This window comes from Sphaeramia orbicularis, chromosome 16, assembly GCF_902148855.1.
Source record: "Sphaeramia orbicularis chromosome 16, fSphaOr1.1, whole genome shotgun sequence".
Classification (NCBI taxonomy): Eukaryota; Metazoa; Chordata; class Actinopteri; order Kurtiformes; family Apogonidae; genus Sphaeramia; species Sphaeramia orbicularis.
In genome coordinates this window covers 55,987,280-56,014,692 of record NC_043972.1, presented here as the reverse complement: position 1 = coordinate 56,014,692, position 27,413 = coordinate 55,987,280, and the positions used below count along the sequence as shown (strand labels likewise).

Below are 27,413 nucleotides of genomic sequence, written 5' to 3'. Positions count from 1 at the left end.
GGTTCCGCCTATACATCTGGACCGAAAATGACTGTTTGGAGTCAGTGTTCACTAATGGAGGAGCCACTAATATATGAGTTAAAACAGGAAAGTGGAGCTGAATAAATGAAATAAATGAAATTAAAACGGAATGACAAAAAAAAGAAAGAAAGAAAGAAAGAAAATTACAAGAAACTAAAAAAAAAAAAAAAAAAAAATCTAATTAAGTAAAATAAAATACAATCTAAAATTGTATGAAGTAAAAGGAAATAAAATAATGAAATAAAAATGAAGCAGTATGAAAGAAAATAAATAAAAGAAAACAAACCCAATTAACATAAAATACTAAAATAAAATAAAAAAAAACACAATTACATAAAAAAATAAAATAAATTAAATAATTGTCAATCTCATACGGAGCCCGGGAGGGGACATGCAAAAAATAAAAATTATTGCGTTATAACGCAAAAGTATTGCGTTATAACGCAAAAACTATTGCATTATAATGCAATACTTTTGAACTATTGTGTTATAACGCAATACATTTTTTTCTCTTCATGTCCCTTCCCGGGCTCCGTACTTCCCAGGCTCCATAAGTGAGAACTGGAATTATTCAAGTAAAACTAAATATGTCCTTCGTGTAATAAATAAACTGTGTGGGCACAGTCAGTTGTATTCTGTATTTTCGCATAATATTCAAAGGTTATAGTCAGTGCACATGAACCTAGAAATACCAAGGAAGTTTTAATAGGTAATTTAAACTGCAGAACAAATATGTCAATTGTTGTGTAAATATTACTTAAATATTGTCTATTAATAAAAGTTAGAAAAAGGATTGTAGCGAAACACACTGATCGTAATGAAATATAAGATATAAGTCTGTCTAAATGAACTACCTTTACTCATATTCATATGAATAAGTAAATAATAATGTTTCTGCAGTAGGAGCTTTATTTAATAGAAGTTATAAAAGCCTGTCGAAATGAGCATCCTTTATTTATATTCATACGAATAAGTAAAGAATGCTGTTTTTCTACAGTAGAAGCCTTATTTCATTTTGTGTCAAAATATAAGGTAGCATGTTTGACGGGGTAGCATCAATCGATAGACGTCGCTGTCGATATACACTACTAGTAACTTACTTCGATGGAGCAGCTCAACTCGACAGAACACCGGTTCCACATACAGACCAATATGATCTACAGTAAAATAATAACAGCAGAATAACCTACAAAAAAGAATGACTCCATATTTTCTTCTCGGTTTGATGCAGAGAAAAAAAAATCACACTATGCCTCTAAATAATGACAACTTCACATTTTTGTCTTTGTTTTAGTGCAAAAAATGACATTAAATTATGGAAATACTTATATTTACAAACTATCCTGTAACAATAAATGTGAATAATCTGAACAAATATGAACAACCTGAAATGTCTGAAGAAAATTAAGCCCAGTTTTAATAATTTTCTGCCTGTTAGTCAGTGTTTAGTGTCTTTGTGGCAGATACTTCAGGGCTAAAATAGGGCTGACAAACCACTGCAGGACCCACAGAAACTGAAGTCAAGGTTCTCAAGACTGATCTGATCCATAATGCACATGTGGAAAAGATAAGTTGAGGCAGAATATTGTTAAAATTGCACTTATTTTTATCTACTGGAATGCAAGGTCTCGACTCCCTCTACCTACAATATCTCCTTCTGTTGTGAACTCAACTGACCGTGGATTTATCAGCAGATGTCCATGAGGTCACTGTGAGGCCAAAGCCAGAACACAATACTAGTCATACAATCATTTATAATGAATGCAGTGTATTTAACATAACACTAGAATTATTCTTCATAACGTAATAAAAAATAAAATAAAGTCAAATGACATTAAATTCTCTGTTTAGAAAATATTCATGTGCACTAAAGTTAATGATTAAATACTGTAATGATAATGATACTGGATTTATTGTGGCTGTGGTCCTGGTTTTGTAGGTTCCTTTACAACATTATAAATACACTGAGATGAAGTTGGACATAAATGGCTGTTGCATTTGTTTGTTCCATATATGTTCATTAAATCATTTCTGACATTTTATTGTGCTGTAGAAGAGCTGAAACAGAATAAAGTCACATTTGCTGGTTTTCATTGATATCATTTCTGTATCTGTTCATTTGTTTCTGTTCATGTCGACACACCGTTAACAAACACTGATTGTGAAATGCAGATTTTTGACTGAAATCTTTGGAGTGAAGAAACTAAAGATGGTGGTGTTTACTGTGGTTGTTCATGTTGCGGTGTCTGTGGAGGTTCCATCCTTGGAGGACGGCCACTTGTCCATGTGTCCTTGAATGTGGCAGGAAAATTGGGCTCCAGCTACATTCCAATCAAGGTTATTATCGTTAATGAAAACTAACGAAATGAGGAAAACTAGAATTGAAAAAAACATTTTTGTTAACTGAGATAAAAACTAAACTAAAAACTATAATGAAAAGAAAAAATGATAACTAACTGAAACTGTATTGTGTGTTTACAAAACTAACTGAAACGGATAAAAATTAGGGAAAAAATTCCCTTCGTTTTTGTCTTCACCAATGTCGAATTGATATGAAATTGATTTATTTCACTTCAGCGATTTTAGCTAGCGGGACCATATGACACTTCACAGTCCGTCACTTGTCGTCACTTGTGGTTCCAGTCGTCTTCTGGTCCCACTCTACCTGGAAACATGGAGACTAAAGTTGGGAGAAAACAGCAGAGTCCTGTCTGGGATTTACTTGAATACGACGGAAAAGAAGAGAAAAGATATGACAAAACTAAAACTAATACTAGAACTAAACTAAAACTAAGCATTTACAAGGAAATGAAAACTAATAAAAACAATCAAACCTGCTCTAAAAACTAATTAAAACTAACTGAATTAGAGAAAAAAAGTCAAAACTAACTAAAACTAAACTATAATGAAAAATCCAAAACTATTATAACCTTGATTCCAATCCTACTGAAAAATCTAACATGGAAATCATGGTCAGTATGTGTTTTATTGTCATGAAGATCAAATTGAACAGTAACTGTCAAACCATTATGGGTAGTGGAAATTAGTAAATGACGCTGATAATGATTTTGTTATTATTTGACAGAATATAATAATAAGCCTAATTCTGCATCTTCACAGTGGATCTGTAAGTATAGACATGGCTGACTAAACTGAAGAGGCTCCACGTGACCACAGCTCTTGGTCTGAGTGGCACCTGTTCCACAGACCCAGGGTGACGGCCTCTGGGATCCCACAGGTGTGCCATGTCAGAGGACAGAGCTGTGGAGAGTCACTTACAGAGCGTCTACTGAAGGGAACAGGGCAGACAGCGGACATGAGAAGAGGAGCAGAGGTGGAGCCTGCAGTGTCAGCTGAGTACAGCAAGCTCAGGAATGTTAACTCCTCCCCCTGTGGTCTGCTCATCCATCCCACCCCCCATGGCTGGATGCATCTCCTGATGGCATCGTTTATGTCCAGCTGAATACAACCAGTTTGGACTTGTGGAATTCAAATGTCCAAATGTTGGACATGTTTTGGGATTACATAAAGGTAGATAGGTCTGCAATGTGAATGTATGAGTGCATGTACGTGTGTGTGTGTGTGTGTGTGTGTGTGTGTGTGTGTGTGCGTATGTGTACAGATACTTATTAGTTGATATTATTATGTATCCACCTTCTTTTGTATCTGCTGCCTGTCTGTCATTTATCTATTTATTTTATTTTTGATCCTTTATGTTTATGAGATAAAGAGTATGTGGAGTCTGTCACCAGAGTTAATTGTTAATGATATACTTCCTGTTCTTGTATGGAGAAACATATTAAGTTTGACATGTACCAAGCCTTTGAAAAGTTCAATAAAAACTTGAGTTAAAAAAAAAAAAGTCCAAATATCATTATTAGGTCTGAAGCTACTTATATTATATATCAATGATATATGTAGAGCATTAAAATTAGTGAAATGTATCTTGTTCGTAGATGACACAAATATTTTCTGTTCTGGGGAGAATTTGCAGCCGATTTTGGAGAGGATCACAACAGAAATAAATAAACTATAACTGTGGTTTGACAGAAATAAATTATCTTTAAACCTGAACATAATAAGGAAGACATAAAACAGAATCCCATGTAGAACTGATCATTGATAAAACATAAACAGAAAGAGTAAATGAAATAATATTTCTTGGTATAATCTTGGACCCCAAAATCTGCTGGAAACCTCATATAAGCCACGTAAGAGCAAAGCTGGCAAAATGCACTGGAACTCTGGGAAAAATAAGTCATATTCTGGATCCTAAATCATTGCATATTCTATATTCTTCACTGTTTTTACTTTATCTATCCTACTGTGTGGAGGTCTGGGGAAACATCTATAAAAGCACTCTACAGCACATATGCACATTACAGAAAAGAGCAATAAACAAAGCAGGACACAGAGAACGTACAAACCTACTATTTATAAAATCACACACACTGAAATTTATGGATTTGGTTCAATTTAAAACAGTGCAGATAATATACAAAACAAGAAATAATCTACTGCCAAAAAAAATATCCAGGGAATGTTCACTGAAAGAGAAGGAGGATACAATCTAAGGGGAGAGTTAAATTAAAAAAAACATGAAGACAGAACAATGAAAAGTATGTGCATGAGTACAAACATAAATATATTTAAAAAGAGGTATAAAATAGTATTTCTAAATAGGTATATGGAAGATGAGGGATTCAAACAGTATTGTCCCAAATACCATTTGTGATTTCTTGGAATTAAGACAGAGTAATTGCAATTTCAGAGATCTTTATATTTGTGAATGGACTAAAGTGAGGACAAATGTGAAGTCTAGATGGACTGGGGTTGTGGGGGGGAAATTATGGAATGAACCTGATGATGAATTTAAGTTATTCACTTTTTTGGCAAAGTTTAAAAATGCCTTAAGTTTAAATTTTTTTTAGGAATACTGAATTGAGATGGTAGATATGTTTTTGTTGTTGATTTTTTTTTTTTTTTGTTTTTGTTTATGGTGTGAATGCTCGATGCTGTACACATTTAATTTAATGTAAGCAGTGGATCAGGTGAAAAGGATTGGCAAAAAAATAAGCTTTTGCTTCTAGACTATTCTTTTTTTGGTTTTTATGTTTATTATAATTATTGTACTAAGTGCAATGATTGATGTACAAACCAAAATAAATTCATTCAAATGGACACAACTTCATAGACTGCAAGTCTGTGCAAATGGAATGTGGTTCCCCTAAAGTCCAGAGGAGCCATGCATATTACTGGTAAGTCCAAAGATAGCTGTTAATGACAGGGAAGCAGTGGTGGGACTTTGTTGTGTGGGCACAGGAGGACTACCCTGTGCAGCCAATACATGTAGATCCAGAAGAGCAAACTACAATTAGACACAAGGCTGACCATTTGTGTTCGTACACATACTTGTCTGTGAAAACAGAAAAATAACATTTAAGAAGAAAAACACAGTGAAAACTACTGATGTTTATTCAAAATAACTTTCTTTTCTCTTTTGAAAATGTTCCAGCTTTTTTCCCCTTGTGGACTGAACATCTTAACCTCAGTCTTGAGCGCTGAATGTACACAAAAGTATTCTCTGTTCTTATCGACAATTGTCCCAAAGTGCAGTTCCCTCTTCTGTCCAGAAGGTGTCATCTTTAATGTACATTTGTATGTTTGATGTTTACATGTTAGTATTTGAATGTTTCTGCAACAGAAAGTACATGGTGCCTGTTATTTTATTGTTTTTTTTTCTAAATTAAACTTGGTTGAATTATTTCAGTGTGTGCATAAGTACTTTTTGAACATTTTGAGGACATTTCAACAATACTGCGATAATAACGATAACTGTGATAACTTTGGTCCAAATAACTGAGATATGAAATGTTCCTATGATTCCATTTCTAATCGACCATCATTGCCATGTCTTCATCCAGCAGCTCAGCTATCCCTGATGGTTTCAGTATCTCCTTCTGGCTCATTGAACCACCATACAGATGACAGATAAATGTCACTGCACCATGTGGGGCTCTGCCAACCAGGGCTTTCATTTGTATGAGGAGTACCTCTGAAGGAGGGGTGAGGATGGGCTTTGACACCTCAGCTCAGGACAATCAAACATAACTTGTGTGTCTGGGAAACCTGGGAATTCCACTGGGATTTAAGCGTGCACTTCTTCACATGGAAGCCAAATGCATTCAGACCCTACTGCAGTGGCTCAAAAACATATCCATGTTGTGATGATGCAGCTCACAGTTGACAGGTGTACGTTGAAGCCATGTGCAAGGTGTGTGTCCTTCAAACCAACAGACAGGAAGACAAGGAAGAGGAAGAACTCATCTACTGGCTGGAGCAGCTGTCTCTAGGAGCAGGGCCGTGCAGAGAGCTATAAAGGGGCAGGGGCTCAAACTTCCAAAAGGGCACATGAAAACAAATAACCACCGATTACATAGGATTTGAAATGTTTAATAAATCATTCCACAAAGGATACATTTTTACATTAGTTTGGCAGACAGCTACAATAACAATATGTAATAACTTACGAAGTCGAATAAAGTGATAAAAATTAGGTTTGAAATTCTTTCTTGTTGTGGCCTCCTTGCAGGCCAGGTGAAGACCACTCTGAAAAGGATGGTCTCACTGGTCTTGAATAGTCCCCATCCCAAATGTGGCAAGTTCTGGAACTGCAGACATTTACAGGAAGATAATTAATGTGTGTGAATGGTGTGCCTAATGCCCATGAATAGTATGTAATGTTATTCCTTATATTGTGCTTACCTGTAGTACTTTTTTTCACCCAGTTGCTAAGGGATCCGCTACTTTTAGCAGCTTCAAGTAGCTCCTTTCTTTTTTGTTTAACGTGTCTTTGTTTGTGAGGCCTCTTCAAACTAAATAAAAAAACAATAAAATATATAAGAAATACGACAAATACACCCACATACACACCATGCATGTCAAATTATTTTATTATTCATGAGTGAATGTAAGGGGGGAGTGAGTGGTTGGTGGTGGGCAGATGTGGCTACAGCAGTAGTTTGCCACCAATGTGAATGGAATGAATACAAAATCCAATGAAAAGTGTCACTGAGTTTCCAAAAAAGATATATAATACTAATGCTACATCTTCATCATCATCATCATTATTATTACTATATTTATTATTATCATTCAGTATTACTATCATTAGTATCATTATCAGTAATATTATCATTCAGTATTATCATTATTTTCCAGACTCCACATTCCAAGCAAGTCCTTGGAAATACCTTGTTAATATTATTTGAAAACTGTGGGCTGGCTGTTGCTTATTTTCATTCAATAAATGTATATGACTAATTAGACTAGACTCAGCCTGCACCTATTCTGTGTATAGTAGGCTACTGTAAAAGATGTGCATTTTCTACAATGTAAAACATATATCCCTCAGTCTCAAAAGTGAGGACTATTACCATGTGTTACAAATTTGCGGCTAAAACTCAACAGGTTATGAAAATAAAACAGAAGCAAATCTGTGTGAGTGCTTCAGCAGGACTCAGACTCAGGTGGGCACCAGCTGTTAGAGTGTGCTAGTCTGGGAGCTCATTCCATGACGTGACGATGATATTGAATTATTTACTCACTTACAATCGGTTTTTGGCCCCAAAACTATAGTTGTTGAAGAATAGGACCAGAGCGACAAGTGAATGTTTTGGGCAGATAGAAGGGTGGACTCTCACGTACCTGGAATCGCGGAGCTTCCCTCCTCCTCATTCATTCTCCAGACCGCATGACATGTGCGTGTGCGTGTGTTGCAAGGTTGCACAGGAGGAAGGGGCGGGGCATGAAGAGATGAAAGGGCACCATGACCAGGTCCAGTGACAGCCAAATTAAACCACTCTTAACATTTATTATCATTGATCAGAATTTTAGTCACAAAAATTTTAGTCATGCAGTTTTTTGCGCAAAAAAAAAAAAAGAGTAAAAAGGGCACTTGTAGGCAGAGGATCAAAGCGGCAGGGGCTCAAGCTCCCCCGGCCCCCTGCTTTGCACGTGCCAGCCTTCTGTTGTCTGATGTTGAGCAGAAGAACACCTACACCAGGCTGCTGTTCATAGATTTCAGCAGTGCCTTTAATCCCATCATCCGGCAGCAGCTGGTGGAAAAGCTGCAGCTGCTGAAGGTGGACGACAGCATCTGACACTGGCTCTAGAACTTCCAGACTCAGCCACAGCAGACAGTTAGGGTGGACGAGTGCACATCTAAGACCATCCCAGTGAGCACAGGACTCCACAGGGCTGCGTCCTGAGTCCCCTGCTCTTCAGCCTGCTCACCTTGGACTGCACTGCCAGGTACTGCAGCAACCACATGTTGAAGTTGGCAGATGATACGACGGTGGTGGACCTCATGAAGGAGAACAGTGAGTCTGCATACAGGGAAGGAGTCAAACAGCTGAGTTCATGGTGCACTTCCCACAACCTCTTCCTTAATGTGGACCAGACCAGACCAGGGAGGTTGTTGTGGATTTGAGGAGGTCTGGTAGACAGGATCCTGCACCATTCCACATCAACAGGACTGCTGTGGAGAAGGTCAGCAGTGGGAAGTACCTGGGGGTCCACACTGACCACAACCTCACTTCAAACACTAACACCTGGGCAGTCCTCAGAAAAGCTCAGGAGCGGCTCCACCCCCTCCACAGACTCAGGAAAACAGGCCCCCCCCACCACACACCTCCCCACCTCCTGCAGGGGCACTGTCCAAAGTGTCCTGACCTATGGCTCCACCTCCTGGTTCAGGTGCTGCAGTGCACAGGACAAAAAGGAGCTTCACACACTGGTCAAAGACAGACACAAAAACCGGAGGTGCCCCCTCCCCTGCCTGATGGAGCTATAGCAGCAGCACCCAGCAGAGCCCCCAACCCCCCACCCCACCCCATCCTTCCATCACATCTTCTCCCTTTGGCCATCAGGGAGAAGATCCAGCAGCATCAGCTGTAAAACTAGCAGGAGGCTGAACAGCTGGTTTCCCAGGTGATAAGACTTATTATGGGCTACCCCCCCTCCCCACATACACCCCCACACTCACCCTGGACAGTTAGTCACCTGTCGAGTTCACAGACTGAATGCACTATAGACCAATGGACTGATTTGATCTGGTTTGGATTTTTCTTCTGATGTTTTTAATCCAGTTTATTTATGATGATATTTCTTTATTTATTTGCCGTTGCTACTGCACTGGAGTCACAGACTGAGGAACGAAATCTCATTCTCTTGTGTATGTAAGTGCACAGTGAAAATGACAATAAAAATCCTTGAATCCTTGAACACTGATTGACCAGTAAAACCAGTGGAGTTGGATCAATGACAGTGGATGGACACACTGGGTTTATATAGATGAAATAAAACAAGGAACAAAAATGAATACAACATTAACTAAATCCTAAAGAACATGAAAAATAAGCAACAAATGAACCAAAATTTAGTCAAAAAGAATCAAATAAGCAACAGGATGAAGAAAAACAGCCAAAGTGATCAATAAAATGAACAAACATGAATAATAAACCAATGTAACATGAACAAAATAGGACACAAACTGAACAAAAGTGAAGAAAAACTAATGTGAACCCATGGAGTTGGATCAATGACAGTGGATGGACACACTGGGTTTTACATTCAATTATTGATCTATTTTTGATTAAAAAAGAATTATAATAAAATAAAACAAAGAATAAACACTTTTTCTTCATTTTTGTCAATGATATAAAAACCTTCGACTTTAATCTGAGCTTTAATGAACACCTACATGATCAGTCAATTAAATATAGAAAATACAGGATTTATAGTGATAACACACAGAAGAAAGAGGATAATATTGGAATAAATGCTGATAAATCACTTAATAAAAGTTAAATACACAGAAACTTTCATTTTGGAACTGACACTAAAATAGCACTGGGTCTTTATGGGTTAAAATCCAAAACATATCAACACTTGAACAACTTCTGCTAATCAAGTGAAGTTCCAATGAACCAAATGAAAGGGCAGATCATCTGAACCCTGAAAAACTGGAGTGAACCGATTTGGCTTCAACTGAACGTCAACTAATGTGTGTTGGAAGCACAGAGGCAGCATTAAAACAGGAAAAGAAGTCTGAAATCCAGAATATAGCAGAGGAGGCCACGGCCAATAGTGGATTCATTCATGTTCATTTCATGGACAGTGAGAGTGAAAAGGAGGTTTGGGTCCAATTACTGCAAAAAGTGGACTAAAACACTGTCAAAATAGTACAAATACATGTTCACAGTGAAGTAAAGATGGAGAAAGAGCAGAGAATAACATCAAATACCATTAAAAATACAGATAAAATCCAATTTATCACAATAGCCTCTGTAAAGTACAATGGGGTATTAGATCCTCGTAAGAAAATAAAAACATTATGAGAACAAAGTCGAATAAAAAGAGTCATAATTTTATGAGAAAAAAGCTATAATATTACGAGAATACCATTTTAATTTAAAAACAGGTGAGAAAAATATCATAATTTACACCAATAAAGTCATACCCACTGGTCTCATAATGAAGAACTCTGAACATTTTGTGAGGTTCTACTTTCATTTGGGGTTTACGCACAAAGGCCAAATACTGAGCCTATTAGCCCCGCCCACCATCAACACATTAGCATTAGTCGGCCACTCCGACAGAAGTGAAAGTCAATGCTTTGCTTGTTGCGTTCACTGTAACATGAAACTGTCATCAACAAGGTTTAAGGCTTATAATTTATAAATTATGACTTTTTAATTGCATTATTGTGAATTTATCCTCAAAATATTATGACTTTAATCTCATAAAAGCACACAATTATTTTCGTTAAATTGTGTTTTTTTTGTTAATCTACTACTTTATTTTCGTAAAATTATAGGTTTTATCTCAATATTTTAAGACTTTCGTCTCTTAGTGACTTGTGTTTTTATTTTCTTATGTGGCCCATATACACCATCGTAGTAAAGCTAACTGTATTTGGACAGCTTCCTTACCCCATAGAGTCCCAATCGGAATCAGCGCTGAAATAAAAACTGTAGAGAACATCTGTAATCAGTCAGAATCAGATTATTTCATCACAAACGTCTAATGCATGGCAGTGAAGTTCCCTCCTCAGTCTGACTTCAATGCATCCACTGAAAAAGAAGAAGATGGAATTCGCTGTAGGGTTCTATAGATGCTGTAGGGTTCTATACAGGTGCTGTAGGGTTCTATACAGGTAGGATGCTGTTATGGACTGTTTGATGCCTTGTTCAGACACAGACAGACAGACCAGTAATCCTGGTCCAGGTTCTGTTCAGTGTTGTGTGAAACCTTTCTTTGGTAGATTACCCTCAGTATTTTAATCTGTCAAAATGACGGACAGTCTTTAGAATTTTCTGTCATCTTTTTAAAAAAATCCATCAATGACAGAATATTTTCAGTAAACACGATCTCTGACTAATTCAATGTCCACAAAGTCAATCAGAAGTAGTATCTGAATAGAAACCAGGTCCTTGTTGACCTCCACTAGTTGAACTTTTCACCTGGTGGTAGGTGGAGCTTCTGTAACATCACTGTTTTGTGAAGGTGGTGTATTAGAACACGCTTCTGTACTCTGAAGACAACAAAACACAGCTTTCAGTCTGGTGTTTGTCTTCACATCTGGATCCTGTGAAGCCTGATCTGGAGGTTTTGAAGTCTGATGTTCTTGTCAGAAGAAGTGGGTGCTGCTGGTTCAGACACACTGTGTTTCTTCTTGTCATCTAAAGCTGAGGTACTGTTTGGTCCAGACGTTGATGATTCAGATCTGCATTGATGATGGGAGAGAGCAGATCATGTTCAGATTTGCTAGAGTCTTTTTGGACATTGATAACACTCCAACTGTTCTGGTTTGTTACGACACTGATTGTCTAGAGTCTTACTTTTTATACAACTGTTCAGTTTTTGTCTTTTGTGGAAATGTTTGACACATTAATGTTTGGTACATTGTGAACCTGTGATAAAAGATCTGTCACCGAGTCTGCACTGGTTTGGATTCTCTCCAGTGTGGGTCCGCTGGTGATACTTGTAAGAGGAAGGTGACCAGAATAACTTTGTACACCTATCACAGGGGTACATCAGCTTCTTGAGATGAACACGGCGGTGAGAATGTAAAGTAGACAGGGATCTGAAAGTCTTCCCACACTGGTAACAGTCATATGGTCTTTCTCCAGTGTGCATGCGATGATGGATTTTTAGATCATTTGCTGTGATAAAAGTCTTTCCACACTGGTCACATATATATGGTCTTTCTCCAGTGTGGATGCGATGATGCCTTTTAAGGGCACTTGCTATGGTAAAAGTCTTCCCACACTGATCACAGTCATATGGTCTTTCTCCAGTGTGGATGCGTAGGTGTTCTTTCAGCACACTCATTGTGGTAAAAGTCTTCCCACACTGGTCACAGTTATATGGTTTTTCTCCAGTGTGGATGCGCTGGTGGATTTTTAAGTGACTTGCTATAGTGAAAGTCTTCCCACACTGGTCACAGTTATATGGTCTTTCTCCAGTGTGGATGCGCTGGTGGATTTTTAGGTGATTTGCTACAGTGAAAGTCTTCCCACACTGGTCACAGTAATATGGTCTTTCTCCAGTGTGGATACGTTGATGTTCCTTCAGCCCACTCATTGTGGTGAAAGTCTTTCCACACAGTTCACAGTCACATGGTCTTTCTCCAGTGTGGATGAGTAGGTGTTTCTTCAGCCCACTCATTCTGGTGAAAGTTTTCCCACACTGGTAACAATAATATGGTTTTTCTCCAGTGTGGATGTGTTGGTGTTCCTTCAGCCCACTCACTGTGGTGAAAGTCTTTCCACACAGTTCACAGTCACATGGTCTTTCCCCAGTGTGGATGCGTAGGTGTTTCTTCAGCCCACTCATTCTGGTGAAAGTCTTCCCACACTGGTCACAGTGATATGGTTTTTCTCCAGTGTGAATGCGTTGGTGTTCCTTCAGCCCACTCATTCTGGTGAAAGTCTTTCCACACTGGTCACAGGTGGGTCTTCCATCCATTTTTGCTGGAATTAGGTGATCTTGGACTTCCTCCAGATAGAACTTTTAGGTTTCAGTTCAAATCCACCTTTGGCTTCTTTCTACATGAAAACACATAGAAACAGAAGAGGTGGTCACTGAAATGCAATAGAACAGAACAAACACATCTGTCTGGAACCAGATTAAGCAGATAGACAAAATCAACTAGTTAGGCAACCGATGAGACATTTTAAAGACAACCAATATTTGATGTTTTCTCCTTAACAGATGTGTATGAGACCAGAAAAAAAACAAATAATAACAGAAATATTAAAATATGTTAAAAATGTCAGGTTCTCTCCAGTGTTGGAACATACTTTAAATAGTTACAAAATCACAAAACACTGAAAATAACTGTTTAGTTTGTTCACTGGAACTAAATTAGATGAATTAATTGCATTATTAGGGCCCGAGTGCTGAGAATTGGCAGCAAAGGTCCTATTGTATCTATAATGTTCTGTTCTTCTTCTTCTTCTTCTTTTTCCTCTCCTTTTTCCTTCTTCTTATTATTGTAAAGCTTTGCAGGAAGTTTCAAGGGCCTGAATATACATGAAAACTAAATATTCTTATTGTGCATTTGAAAATTGATGCAGATTGATCAATGTACAAATGAGTTCTTTTGTATTAGCAGTTGTATTAGTAGTATATTCACTGTTAATACTTGTATTTGTAGCATGGGCGTTTTTAACCCATTTTTGGGGGTGCTGAAGCACCCCTAAATTGATTCCCAGCACTCCTAAAGATTAAGATTGCTGAAATGTTTATTTTTTCTTGTTTACTTTATGTCCATTCTTAACATGCTGGAAAAATGTCAAAACCATACGCAGTACATGGTTGAAACGTAATATTTTAACAACAAGAATACAGCAACCCCACCACCCATCAAGTCTCGAAAATGGTTTGATCCACTCCATCATAAAAACATAAAATCTGAGTTTTATTTTTTAATATTTACCTCCGCCAAGGAGGTTATGTTTTTGCCAGGGTTTGTTTGTTTGTTTGTTTGTCTGTCCGTTAGTGTGCAACATAACTCAAAAAGTTATGGACAAATTTGGATGAAATTTTCAGGGTTTGTTGGAAATGGGATAAGGAAGAAATGATTAAATTTTGGTGGTGATCGGGGGTGGGGGGGCCCACGGGGGGGCCCATTTCCAACAAACCCTGAAAATTTCATCAAAATCTGTCCATAACTTTTTGAGTTATGTTGCACACTAACGGACAGACAAACAGACAGACAAACAAACAAACAAACAAACCCTGGCAAAAACATAACCTCCTTGGCGTGGGGGGGGCCCACAGGGGGGGGCCACTGATCAGCCTTGGCAGAGGTCTGCGCTCTCCGAGTGCTTCTAGTTTATTTTGTATTCAGTACATGATGACTTATTTAATAGATTTTTCCAAAAATATTTCCAGAACCCCCTGGGCTTCTTCCAAGTACCCCTGGGGGTAAGGGTACCCCACTGTGGGAAACCCTGGATTAGAGGAAGTTTATGAATATGGAAAGTCCAAGTGCAATGAAAGTCAAAGTCCTGGTAGAAAACCTCCTTTGGGTTCCCTCCTGAGGATCTGGTCAGTGAGGTTTCAGTTCCAGCAGAATGCACAAACTGTCATCTTTAGTTAACAATGTCTGATAAAAGAAGAAAATCCAGGTACTCCATTTAATGATGGACAGGTACTGGTTCCTTATGTTCCATATGTTGTATATAATACAGCTGTAGTTGGAAACTTATGTGTTTGTTTTCTTCAAACTAAATAGTCGGTGCTTTTGAGACGATAGTCTGGTTGGATCTGTTACTTACTGTCTAATTTGCACTCTGGAAACAACTCTATTTGCACGACAATAATATATATATATATATATATATATATATATATATATATATATATATATATATATATATATATATATATTATTTATTTATTTATTTATTTATTTATTTTTATATATATATATATAAACATATATTTTTACAGACTGTATTCCTGTACATATCTATTCACTGTGTAAATACTTCAATTTGCAGTTTCTGTACATATTACCATGGGAAACCCACTGTAAATAATATACACATAAACATATATTTTTAATAGACGGGGTGCACACATCCACTCACTGTATAAAAAGTCCAGTTTGCACTCTGTACATATTACATTGTAAATCCACTGTAAATCTCAACCCGTTGTTGTCTTAGTCTCTAGTGGACTGTTTGTCTATATTGAGTCTAGGTCCTCATGTTGTTCTGGGTTCATGTCAGAACTGTATGTCGTGAGCATTGTAAAAACCGAAGCCAAATTCCTTGTATGTGTTCACATACTTGGCCAATATGGTTCTGATTCTGATTCTGATTTTGCACCTAATGAAATTTGAATTATGGCTCGTTTTTGTTCCAACACTAACTGGTGTCACAGAAACACATATTAGTTCACATATTTAATTGTATTTTATGTGAAGTTTTGTCTGAAACAGGACATTTTAACCATTTGTTTGAGTACAAAAACACTGATGTTCTTTTTTTTTGGATCCGTTACCTGGCTTATTTTGGCATTTTTAAAAAAAATATATAATTTATGTCAGTCATCAAAGTCCTTATAAACACCGACCAAATCAGTTTTATCAGTTCCTTTGGTTTATGTAACTGGAACAGTATACTCATTTGAACAGCTAATGTTTGGATGGGTTAACACATGCCCAGACCACTGGAAACCTGCCTCGAACCTTTAATGACACTAATGTTCTGTAGGTTTAAGTGTCTGCACTCAAACATGAACATGTGGTTTATTTGGACACAACAGCTGATTGGTTTAGATTTGACATCTGAGGGTGACATCAGAGGTCAAAGGTCAGTGTGTTGGATCCTCCAATAGGAGTCCACATATCTGTGAAATAACTCAGCTGTTCAGAGGAACACAAAACCAGGACAGTGTGTCTGTCAAACACCACAGTTTGGGGTGTTTTGGTCACATGATTCTCAAACTGTTGAGTCTGTGCTGTTCATTCAAAGCACATCTGGATCTGTCTATTACATGTTCCACTGAAATGGACTCAGTCCATATTTTAATCTGGTGTCGTATTCCTTTCATTTCCAGCTGTTCACAGACCTACTGTAGTCCAGCTCTGATCCACACTGATCTGATTCAGTCCTGTTGTATGTCACTCTAGTTCTTATGATGTTTGGCTGCTGTATCTACACATTTCTGTCCTTTTGCCTGTTATTTGACGGCGTGCCAATTTATGCCAAAATCTGCGGTTCACACAACCCTAACCCTTAGTGTGTGGTATTTGACACACCATGAACATACATGTGTGAAAGCTTAGAATGGAACAGAAAACACACCCACTAATGCCAATTAAAAGTGGTGTGTATATTTAGGTGGGTCATGAGGTCCCATTGCTTTGAGGTTCAGCCCTGGTTTGAAGATTTGAACTAATTAGTGTTGTAGAAACACATGCCCCCCACCACCCCCACACTGTCAGCTAAGTCTGCAGTCATGTAGGGTTGACATGTCCCAGTTGGTCAGATTGTAGAACCCTCACATGCTCTTAGATCATGGCGTCAGTACCAGCTGGTCATCCCCACACCCACCTCAACACTAGAGGGGGCGGAGCCTGTAAGCAGTGCCCCAGACTATGGATGACATTTCCAATCACTTTGCCCTTTAAATTCTGTTCAGTCTTTTCCAAAGCAGCTGCACACCTTATTGTTTCCTCAGGCTTTGAATGAGCTGTGGGTTTTCAGACCATGTTCTTTAGTTTTTATGTCTGTGGACACAGCTGTGTGTCTGTGTTTGTCTGTGGATCCTACTTCTGATTTGACTCTAAAGCACTTTGTGAATTCTTTCTGTGAAAAGTTCCATATAAATAAACTTTACTTACTTCCTTCTGATGGATGTGGGACAGCGAGTCCAACCCCCCCTTACAGTGGTTCAGCTGGTCCACAACCACCTGAGGCTCAGACGTGGGTCAGCTGCAGAAACGTCAACAGGAAACACTTGGAACCACTTCTTGTTTTTAAGTATCTGTTTCTGTGGTGTAACATTAAATCAAGGCATTGTCACGAAGCAGCTGAGATTCACTTCCCCCATTTTGAATCTAATGACTGTTGATTTTCTCTGTACTTCATTGATGGTAAAGTTACCAGTTCAACACACAGTCCCGTCTCATCTAAATAGTCCAGAGGAGTTTAGTGGACCAGTGAGGAGAAAAACCCTGACCCTCAGTAACATCATCATCAACAACAACAACAACACTGAGTTCAACCACTGAGCTTCACATCAGCTTCTACTCTGAGGCTTGGTCTCATCACACTCACTTCAGACGGACCCCAACACATGGATTAAAGCTCATCCAGTTTCTACTGTTTCTACTGAAGTACAGAACCCACAGTGAAGGAGATGAGAGTCAAACAGGTCCAACATTACCTTCATGGAGAGACGCAGAGACTCACAGCTGCTGCCGTTTGGAGAGGAAGTAGAAATGAAGCCAACATGAAGTGGATGAGAGGAGGAGGAGTCAGAACAGAGAACATGTTTACAACAGTTTCTACTGTCGTTACTTCATGGACTGATAGGAACCATTATCTGGGTCCAACTTTACCTCCAGTTCTATCACATTTAGAACCCAAACTAGATCCCACTGACTTTGGGATGAATCCTCAGTGACAGATCATCAGTATTTCTTCGTATTCTTCTTCCATCTTTTGTGTCAGCAGGTCAAATCTGCCCTGAGATGAAAACCTCAGTAAATGAGGACAGAACCAACACCTTTCCTCCATAAATGAGTCCATAGAGGATGGGTTTGGGTTCAGTGGTACAGAGGATTCCTCAGCTGGGAGGGGCTCACAGGGTTGACCTTTGACCTGTTTCCTGTTGGTTTCCAGTGTTGCTGAGCAGTGGTTGTGTGTTGGAGATTCCAGCCAGTCCAGGCTTGTAATTGAACTTGGACTAATGTTAGTTCAGTCTAATCCAGTGGTTCTCAAACTGTGGGACGGGACCCAAAGGGTGTGTGTGAAGTTTTACCAGGGGGGTCATGGGATCAGTCCTGGGTGTTTGTTTTGTTTTTCAGGTTAGAACATGTTTCAGGTGGAACTAATGTTTGAGCGTTGGAGCACCCTGGACTCATTTTAGGGACGTCCACCAAACCAATCTACTGCCATGGTCATAGTTGTAGATAATTGCATGTTTCCTATTTTTATTTGTAAAAATATTGTCTCAGGGAGCAGTCTGAGTTTATTTATATTGTTCAAGTAAAAATTGTAGTTATTTTGAACTTAAATTATGAACTTAACCCTTCTGCTGCCTTCGTCTTGAACTCGATAGGGCCTCTTTGACCCAACAAAGACAGTGGGAGGGCAGTTTATACTCAAAATTGGAATTCAGAGGGTCCGTTCAACCTGACGAGAACAGAGAGAGAGAGAGAGAGAGAGAGAGAGAGAATGTAGGAATATACAGAACCACAGGTCATTTCTGACAAAAGACTGCAGGAGCGTTAATTATAGTTAACAAATGATTAAAAAAAAAAAAAAGCCAAAAGTATTGTTCCAATATTGATGTTTCTTTCAATCACAGTTCTAATTGCACCACTGTTCCAATGTAGTTGGGGTTGAGGGGGGCCTGGAGGTTTTTGGTCCTCCAAAGGGGGTCCCACAGATCCAGATGGAGGACCCCAGGTGTCAGTGCCAGTGCTGAATATTTGCTGCAGTAGTCAGACACATTTAGAGTTTGGATCCAGGTTCATCAGTCCCTGCACATGATTGACAGGTGTTGACTGAACTCATGTTGAGTTACCTGAGGACAACAAAAACCATTCTCAGATTATGGGAAATGTATGGATTGGATCCATTTCCATAAACATTTTCCAGACTGAAATGTTCAAACGTACATTATTAAACTATGAATCTCCTCTTAATTCAGATGAAAAAGACGTGGTTTATTTCCGCTGCTGATTGACAGTGAAAGCAGTGATCACATGTGTCCAGGTCACAGGAATCACTAAGTAAATAATTATTAAATCAATTATCTTCATATTTATCCTGAGTTCATATTGTGTCAGTCTGATAGAAGTGTATTTACCTGGATGCAGGTCCTGAACCTGTGGGTCGGACTCATTCCCAGTGTCTGTGACTGGGACTGAATGAGGTCTGTGCTCTGCCACTGCTGTTCTACTTTTATTCTGTTATTTCAGACTGGAGTGAGCAAATGCAACCACATTTCATTCTGTATACACTTGTACATATGACTGACAATAAAGTCTGTCCAAGTCTAATATAGGATATATACAGGTAATATAGGATATATAGAGGTTTTAGATAGATAGATAGATAGATAGATAGACAGACAGACACACACACACACACACACACACACACACACACACACACACACACACACACACGCACACACACACACACACACACACACACACTGTGTATGCATTTATATTTATATAGGTTATATACAGATGATATAGGTTATATACAGGTGATACAGGATATAGACACACACACACACACACACACACACACACACACACAGGTGATATAGGATATATACAGGTATTCATTTCATTCATTTTCTGAACCTGCTTTATCCTCACTAGGGTCACAGGGGTCGCTTGGAGCCTATCCCAGCTACTTGATATATGTATAGGCGATATAGGATATATACAGGTAATATAGGTTATATACAGGTGATATAGGATATATAAAGGTAATATAGGATATAGAAAGGTAATATAGGATATATACAGGCGATAGGATATATACAGACAATATAGGATATATACAGGTAATATAACATATATACAGGTAATATAGATGATTAATCAATAAATAATAAACCAACTGTCCTCTTTTGTTTTCAACAGGACAACCATCTCTTGTCAGGATCGTCCTTTCCATCATATTTGTTGTCGTGTTTCTTCTCACCATTGCTGTTGTGGCAAAAACCATGACAAAAAGGTGAGACAGAAGCCATTTGTTTGCCTGTAAATACATATAAAATACAAATGAGCTGCATTTTCTGCAATGATTTAATAAACAAATGGCCTCAGGAAATGTAGTTTTATATTTGTGAACTGAATCATGAGGCATCAGACATGTTGTTTGTTAAATTCTGTTGGGAATGTAGTGACATCAGCTCTGTGTGACAAGAGTTCCTTCCAGTGGTACACTGTGTAGTCAGTGTTGTGGTTGTCATATAACACTGAAACTTCCACTTCTGTTTTCCTGACAGGACAAGCACTAACAGAGGAACTGAAAATGTTTGAGTCCAGTAGTTTTACCCTCATCTGTCTTTCACTGTGGACATTGTGGACATTCAAACATGCAAACATCATGACAAAGGAATGTTTTATGTCAACAATTCAAAAGATCCATCATGATAGGAACATTTTCATTGCACTTTTTTTTTACTTCATCTCTGTTAAAAGAGTTTAATTTCATGCAGGTGAAACATAAATGTAGAATGTAAACATGATACAGTGTACATGACCACTTATATATTCTATTTATAGTATTATTTCATTGGAGTTGTGACTAACAGTGACTCTAAAGTCGTGCAATAGTCTGGGTTTTCAGCTTAGTCTTCAAGTAGAATAGAAACAATCATCAGAGACGAGAAAGAAAGAAAGCATTAAGAAAGTTCATGTAGGAAGAGAAACAAGTTGAAGTTTAGGAAATACCATGAGGAGCTTCTCACCAGATGGTCATAGAGCGCCACCTGGTGTCACTCTTTAGTTACTTTACAAATAACACTGGCCCAAACCAGGATTAATAACAAACATTTAACCCATAAAGACCTGATGCTTCTTTAGTGGCAGTTCACAAATGAATTTTTCTCTATTTTTAACCCTGCTTAAGTGATTTATCACCATTTCTTTACAATATTACCTTCTGTATTTTGTATTTTTAAGTGAAAATCAGGTATTTTCCTATATTTAATTCACTGATCATGTAGGTGTTCATTAAAGATCGGATTAAAGTTAATAGTTGTTATATCAGAAACAGAGAAAACTGAAGAAAAAGATTATTTTTTCTGCAAAATATATCATTAACTGAACATAAACCCAGTGTGTCCATCCACTGTCATTGATCCAACTCCATGGGTTTTACTGGTGAATCAAAGTTGTAGAAGATGACAGTGTTTCCATGGACGCACTCATTATTATTATTATTATTATTATTATTATTATTATTATTATTATTATTATTATTATTATTATTATTATTATTATTATTTTTAATATACATTCCACCTGTTATTTAATCTGCTTTTGTTCATGTTGTTACCTCATTAATTTTTTCCCTTCAATTTTGTTCATTTTGTGACTTATATTTTTCATGTTACTTATTATTTTGTTGATTTATTATTCAGTTTTGTTAATTTTCTTGGTTAATTTGGCAGTTTTTGTTAATTTCATTCTTTTTATTTCATTGTAATCAAATTTTTGCTCATTTCTTTCACATTATTTAATATTTTGTTGATTTCGTTTAGCTTTTGTGCATTTTGTTAATTACTTTGCCTCTTTTTGTTCATTTTGATGCTTATTTTATTTATCTATTTTACTTTATTTTAAAATATTTTTTGCTTTTTTTTTTTTTAACATTATTTATTATTTTGAAGTTTTTTATTATAATTAATTTTTGTTCATTTTATCCACTGTCATGGATCTAACTCCATGGGTTTTACTGGTGAATCAATGTTGTAGAAGATGACGGTGTTTCCATGGTAATTATGGAGCCTCTGAACGTCTAAATGGGTCATATCTGATGACCATGAAAAGACGACAAACTGTATTTTACATCAATTATTGACATGTATTGATAGGATTAGTGGATTAACAGGTATTAAACAGTTTAGATCAGTAGATGGTTTTGGCTGAAGGTGGATGTTTGGGTCTTTATGGGTTCAGATTGTAACTGTTACATTGAATCTTTAATAGATTCATTCAAATAATAAATGTATGTAAGTTTAAATTACACACTAAGTGGTGATTTTTCTGTGAGTGGATGCAGAAAACACTCAGAAAACTGTCTGAATGTATTATATAGGAAAAGGTTTCTGAAAACCAACACGTGGGAATAGATGTAAAATGTTTCTAGAGTCCTAAGTATCTGTCTAAGCTGAAGGAAAACACAGCACATATGCACACTCCTGAAGGAGACACATCATTTAGACCAAATATGTGTGTGAACCTTGGGTTGGAGATGTCCTGTCTGCTGATCCAGATGGAGGATGGAGTTCAAGGCAAAGTCCACAAACATGGATCAAAGCCATGCTTTAAGTTACAGTTTATCAAACAGACATAATAGGTTTTGTTTTGTGTAAATGTTTTGACAATAATTACACTTTCATACATTCTTGCACATGGTCAGTGTTTCTGTACTGTATGTTGTTTACTTGCAGACACAAATACACATGAGGAACATTTACTTTGTCATGACTGATTAGGTTTATTTACTGCTTATGATCTTAATCAAATCCTGTATTATTGTACAGATATTTAATAACTTATTTCCTAAATATATGTATGTGTCTTTAATTAAAACCTGATGCCTGAATGATGTGTTCTGTCACTTTTGTGTAATGTTTTTACAGAATAAGGCGTTATTACACACATGTAAAACAGTATAAATCACGGTTCTATGGTTCTGTCTAATCCACTATCCTGTCACATTAGAGACACTATAGAAACAAACCAAATTTAAAAAAAAGAAAGAAAGAAAGAAACCAAATTAGAAAGAAGAGCATTATACTCAAACGTTCATGTTGACCAACAGATCTAATGACAATGTCTTCTCTAAACCCTGATCTCTAAACCCTCTGGATCAGTGTCACATTTATTGTCTCCATGACACCAAAACATGTTTATTCTCTTGTGAGTCTGAGACTTATTCTTTTGTTTTCTACGTTTTTGACAAGAAAAAACTTCGTAGTTGGACTGAACATCCTCCGTTTCTTCAAAGTAGAGAAATAACTGCCAGCGTTGTTTGAACAGAATCATTACATAAATGTGAATTAAATGATAGATAATCTAGATGTCTAATAAATGCATGGGTGCAGTCCTCTGATTTCAGGTGTTTTTGGACCATCTTAATCAGATCCTTCAGTTTTCTATGTCAGTGTACTTACACTAATGCATCCACTTGTTTTAATGCAGATGAAGCTACACATGGAAGCTCTGTTCGTTTAATGTCATCATTTCTCTGAATCTACAGAAAATGACTTGATTTGCAGCTACACGTTAACTTTCATGTCCACCATCTCTATCTACTAAAATATCAAATGTTTCTTTGTTCCTTCTGTGGTTGATAAGATGAAAATTATACACGATTGATCGATCGCTGACCCCAGTCTAAAATGACACATTATCAGCCACACTGACTCACATGACCAGAGCCCCCCCACCCCATCTTATATCTTAGTTTTTCCCCATCTTCATACAAAGGAACTCTGGACGTCTCCTTACTGATCTCATTGTGTCTTCATGATGTTCTGATCACTTGTCACCACTTGCTGATTTAACCTTCTCTCTTTTCTGTCAGAATCCTGTCATTGTGTGCCATGCCATTATCTTGTGTATAGAAGACTCACTGCCTTTGCTCCTCCTCACCCTTTTACTCCTCCACCTTAGCCTTGTGCTTTCGTTCCAGAGGCTCCTCCTTCCAAAGGGTGAATAAACTCACATGTGAGACCAGCCTTGTCTTTTGTGCTCTTTATTGACACATTTTTCCATCACAAATATAACATCACCTGGACTGAAAACTGGAAAAGGTCACATTAAGAAGTAATTGAACAAATAATGTGTGGATGGTGTTAAAGGGTGATTATGGTAAATACTGTGGACTGTAGGTGGTTCCATGGAAAACCAAACCCAATAATTAAATATGGGAGAATTCCATAGACGAGTAAATAACGAACATTCAGAGATGGGAGTAGGTTCATTCAATTAAGTCAAGTGACAGGAAACAGTTGAGTTCTTTGCATGATTTGAAGACCTGGAACTGGACCGTGTCCAGGTCTGGAAGTCTCTGAAACAGCAGCTGGATTTGGACGGCTGATCTAGAATCTTCTGGACCAGTTTTACATGAGTCCTGTCTAAAGGAGGTCCCAACATGATGAGAGGAAACACCTTCCTTTACTCACATGATGATGGGGAAGGATAAAGTCACTGAACCACTTCTGTCCAACAACCAGCTCATTACAGCCAAGACCAGATCAGATCCCATGACCTCTGAGTTCCAGACCTGATCCTGAACCCACTGAGCTCCAAGGAGACTGATGAGGCGGTTCCACCTGTTCACTCCTGTTTTAGTGTGAATCAGTTCTACACACAGGCTGCATCAGGTCTGAACATGAAAACAGTGGCAGAAGAAAAAGCCCTTCAAATGAAACAGTGGATGGGAACCTCTGACCTCTGGAGCAGGTCCTCATCCATCTGAGCCACTAGAGGAGTGGAATGAGCCCTGCACACATTCACTACTGACTCCTTCTTCTTCTGTGGTGTCAGGCTTTGACCATGTCAGGCCTTTCTGTGTGGTTTTTCAGCAGCATTAGACTCCACTGAGTCTCTGACAGACCACAGTCACATGTTAGTTTCCTGTTTGAGTCGGTTTGTCCACGTTGGACTGATTCCATCAGCTTTATCGGAGTCACATTTATCACCACAGTCACAAAGAAAATACACCATGCTAATATTCTCTTATGTTACAAATCCACTTCATAATTATAATAAAACAAATTGACAAAATACAACATAGTACAACAAAATATTTGTAATGTTTCTGATTCATCCAGTGGGTTCCTCTTTACCACAGTCATCAGTAGTTCAGCATTTTCAATCAAATCAAACACATTCTACAGGTCAGGGTTGGACCAGTGTAAAACAGGTGAAACCAGTTTGATATTAAGGAGAATACTGGACCAGACCAGTACCAGATTGGACCACTAGATGGAGCACTGACTGGTTGCACCATCTCCTTCGGTGGTGAACTTTGTGCTAAACAGACTTCCTCCTCCAGTGGAATGTGATCTCCTTCATGTTGTCGGCCTCAGTTTGGGACTAAACCACAACCAGCTCATCAGTCATTCTGTCTCAGTTATATTATGTTCATCATGTTGTTTCTAACTGATGGAAATCCAACTGCATGAACCCCAACCAGTAACAGAATCACAACAAGTTACTGATTAAAGTCCACAGAGTCAGTGAGAAGTAGTATCGCCATAGAAACCAGGTCCTTGTTGACCTCCACTAGTTGAACTTTTCACCTCGTGGCAGGTTGAGGTTCAGTAACGTCACTGTTTTGTGAAGGTGGTGCATTAGAACACACTTCTGTACTCTGAAGACAACAAAACACAGCCTTCAGTCTGATGTTTGTCTTCACATCTGGATTCTGTGAAGTCTGATCTGGAGGTTTTTAAGTCTGATGTTCTTGTCAGAAGTGGGTGCTGCTGGTTCACACACACTGTGTTTCTTCCTGTCATCTGATGCTGAGGGACATTTTGGTCCAGACGATGATTCACATCTGCGCTGATGATAGCAGAGGGCAGAGGATGATGAGAATCTTTCATCACATTGGAAACATTCAAACTGTTTAGGTGTGTTATGACACTGACTCTTTCCACTAGAGTCCAATGTCTTACTTTTTGTACGACTGTTCAGTTTTTGTCCTTTGTGGAAATGTTCGACACGTTCATGTTTAGTACATTTTGAACCTGTGAGAAAAGATCTGTCACAGAATCTGCACTGGTAGGGTCTCTCTCCAGTGTGGGCCCGTTGGGAGATTTTTAGGTGATTAGCTTTAGTGAAAAACTTCCCACGCTGGTCACAATTTTATGTTCTTTCTCCAGTGTGAATACGTTGGTGAGCTTTAACCTCATGCCTTTGGGTGAAATTCTTTCCACACTGGTCACACTCATATGGTCTTTCTCCAGTGTGGATGCGTTGGTGGATTTTTAGGTAACTTGCTCTGGTGAAAGCCTTTCCACACTGGTCACAGTAATACAGATTTTGTCCACTGTGGATGCGTTGGTGGATTTTTAGGTAATTTGCTGTGCTGAAAGCATTTCCACAATGGTCACAGTAATACAGTTTTTGTCCACTGTGGATGCGTTGGTGGATTTTTAGGTAACTTACTGTGGTGAAAGCATTTCCACACTGGTTACACTCATATGGTCGTTCTCCAGTGTGGATGCCTTGGTGATATTTAAGCCCACTCATTTGGGTGAAATTCTTTCCGCATTGGTCACACTTATATGGTCTTTCTCCAGTGTGGATGCGTTTGTGACATTTAAGCCCACTCATTTGGGTGAAATTCTTTCCGCATTGGTCACACTCATATGGTCTTTCTCCAGTGTGGATACGTTGGTGGATTTTTAGGGAACTTGCTGTGGTGAAAGTCTTTCCACACTGGTCACACTCATATGGTCTTTCTCCAGTGTGAATGTGTTTGTGACATGTAAGCCCACTCATTTGGGTGAAATTCTTTCCGCATTGGTCACACTCATATGGTCTTTCTCCAGTGTGGATAAGTTGGTGGATTTTTAGGGAACTTGCTATGGTGAAAGTCTTTCCACACTGGTCACACTCATATGGTCTTTCTCCATTGTGGATGCGTTGGTGGATTTTTAGGGAACCTGCTGTGGTGAAAGTCTTTCCACACTGGTCACACTCATATGGTCTTTCTCCAGTGTGGATGCGTTGGTGAATTTTTAGGTGACTTGCGCTGGTGAAAGTCTTTCCACACTGGTCACAGGTGGGTCTTCCATCCATGCTTGCTGGAATCAGGTGATCTTTGTCCAGATACAACTTTTAGGTTTCACTTTAAATCCACCTTTGTCTTCTCTCTACATCAAAACACAAAGAAACAGAAGAGGTGGTCACTGAAATGCAATGGAATGGAACACAACAAACACATCCCTTTCAAACCAGATTAAGCAGACAGACAAAATTAACTAGTTAAATAATTAATCAGACATTTTCAAACATTTAAAAACTCAATCCTCTTATTCTACATGTGAAAAATTGATGCAGATTAAACAATGTACAAATGAGTTACAACAACTACTTGTTTCATGACAAAACCTCAGAACTCGTTGCACCACCATGATCATATGATGTCACGTAAGATCACCAACTTGGACATTTTGAATCAAATTTGACCAAATCTGAGGTGGATACATTCAACCTGCACATCAAAACGCCAAAACATAGATCCGTATTTAGATCGATCTTCCACCTGCAGAATAGAGAGGAGTAATTTCAGTGTCTTTCTGAACACATTTATCAATAATAATAATTTGTCTGACATTTGGAGAATCACTAATCCAACTGGCAGAGAATGCTT

At 38.1% G+C, this 27,413-nt stretch overlaps 3 protein-coding genes and 1 pseudogene across 4 annotated transcripts in view; 1 reads left to right on the top strand and 3 right to left on the bottom strand.

Moving 5' to 3' along the window:
- The window catches only part of LOC115436284 (zinc finger protein 345-like), a 589,760-nt gene extending 589,663 nt beyond the window's left edge, over positions 1–97 (bottom strand). The window contains exon 1 of the mRNA XM_030159095.1: positions 53–97. The gene's annotated coding sequence lies outside the window, so the exon portion shown is untranslated. The remainder of the gene's footprint in view (positions 1–52) is intronic.
- Positions 1–27,413, top strand: part of LOC115436275 (zinc finger protein 664-like) — a 1,196,486-nt pseudogene that overhangs the window by 208,961 nt on the left and 960,112 nt on the right.
- The window catches only part of LOC115436332 (zinc finger protein 850-like), a 308,536-nt gene that overhangs the window by 11,297 nt on the left and 269,826 nt on the right, over positions 1–27,413 (bottom strand). Inside the window, exon 3 of the mRNA XM_030159178.1 lies at positions 12,281–13,073. Within this exon, the coding sequence (XP_030015038.1) occupies positions 12,281–13,073 (793 nt within the window). The remainder of the gene's footprint in view (positions 1–12,280; positions 13,074–27,413) is intronic.
- LOC115436306 (zinc finger protein 239-like) overlaps positions 1–27,413 on the bottom strand; it is a 48,378-nt gene that overhangs the window by 8,891 nt on the left and 12,074 nt on the right. The window contains exon 1 of one of the 2 annotated variants that reach the window (XR_003937796.1): positions 23,827–26,854. Coding sequence is in view for 1 of the 2 variants with exons in the window: in XM_030159149.1 (XP_030015009.1) it covers positions 25,901–26,839 (939 nt within the window). In the remaining variant the exon portion in view is untranslated. Of the gene's footprint in view, positions 1–23,603; positions 26,914–27,413 lie in introns of those variants that run through there. The other variant, XM_030159149.1, reaches the window with a different exon arrangement.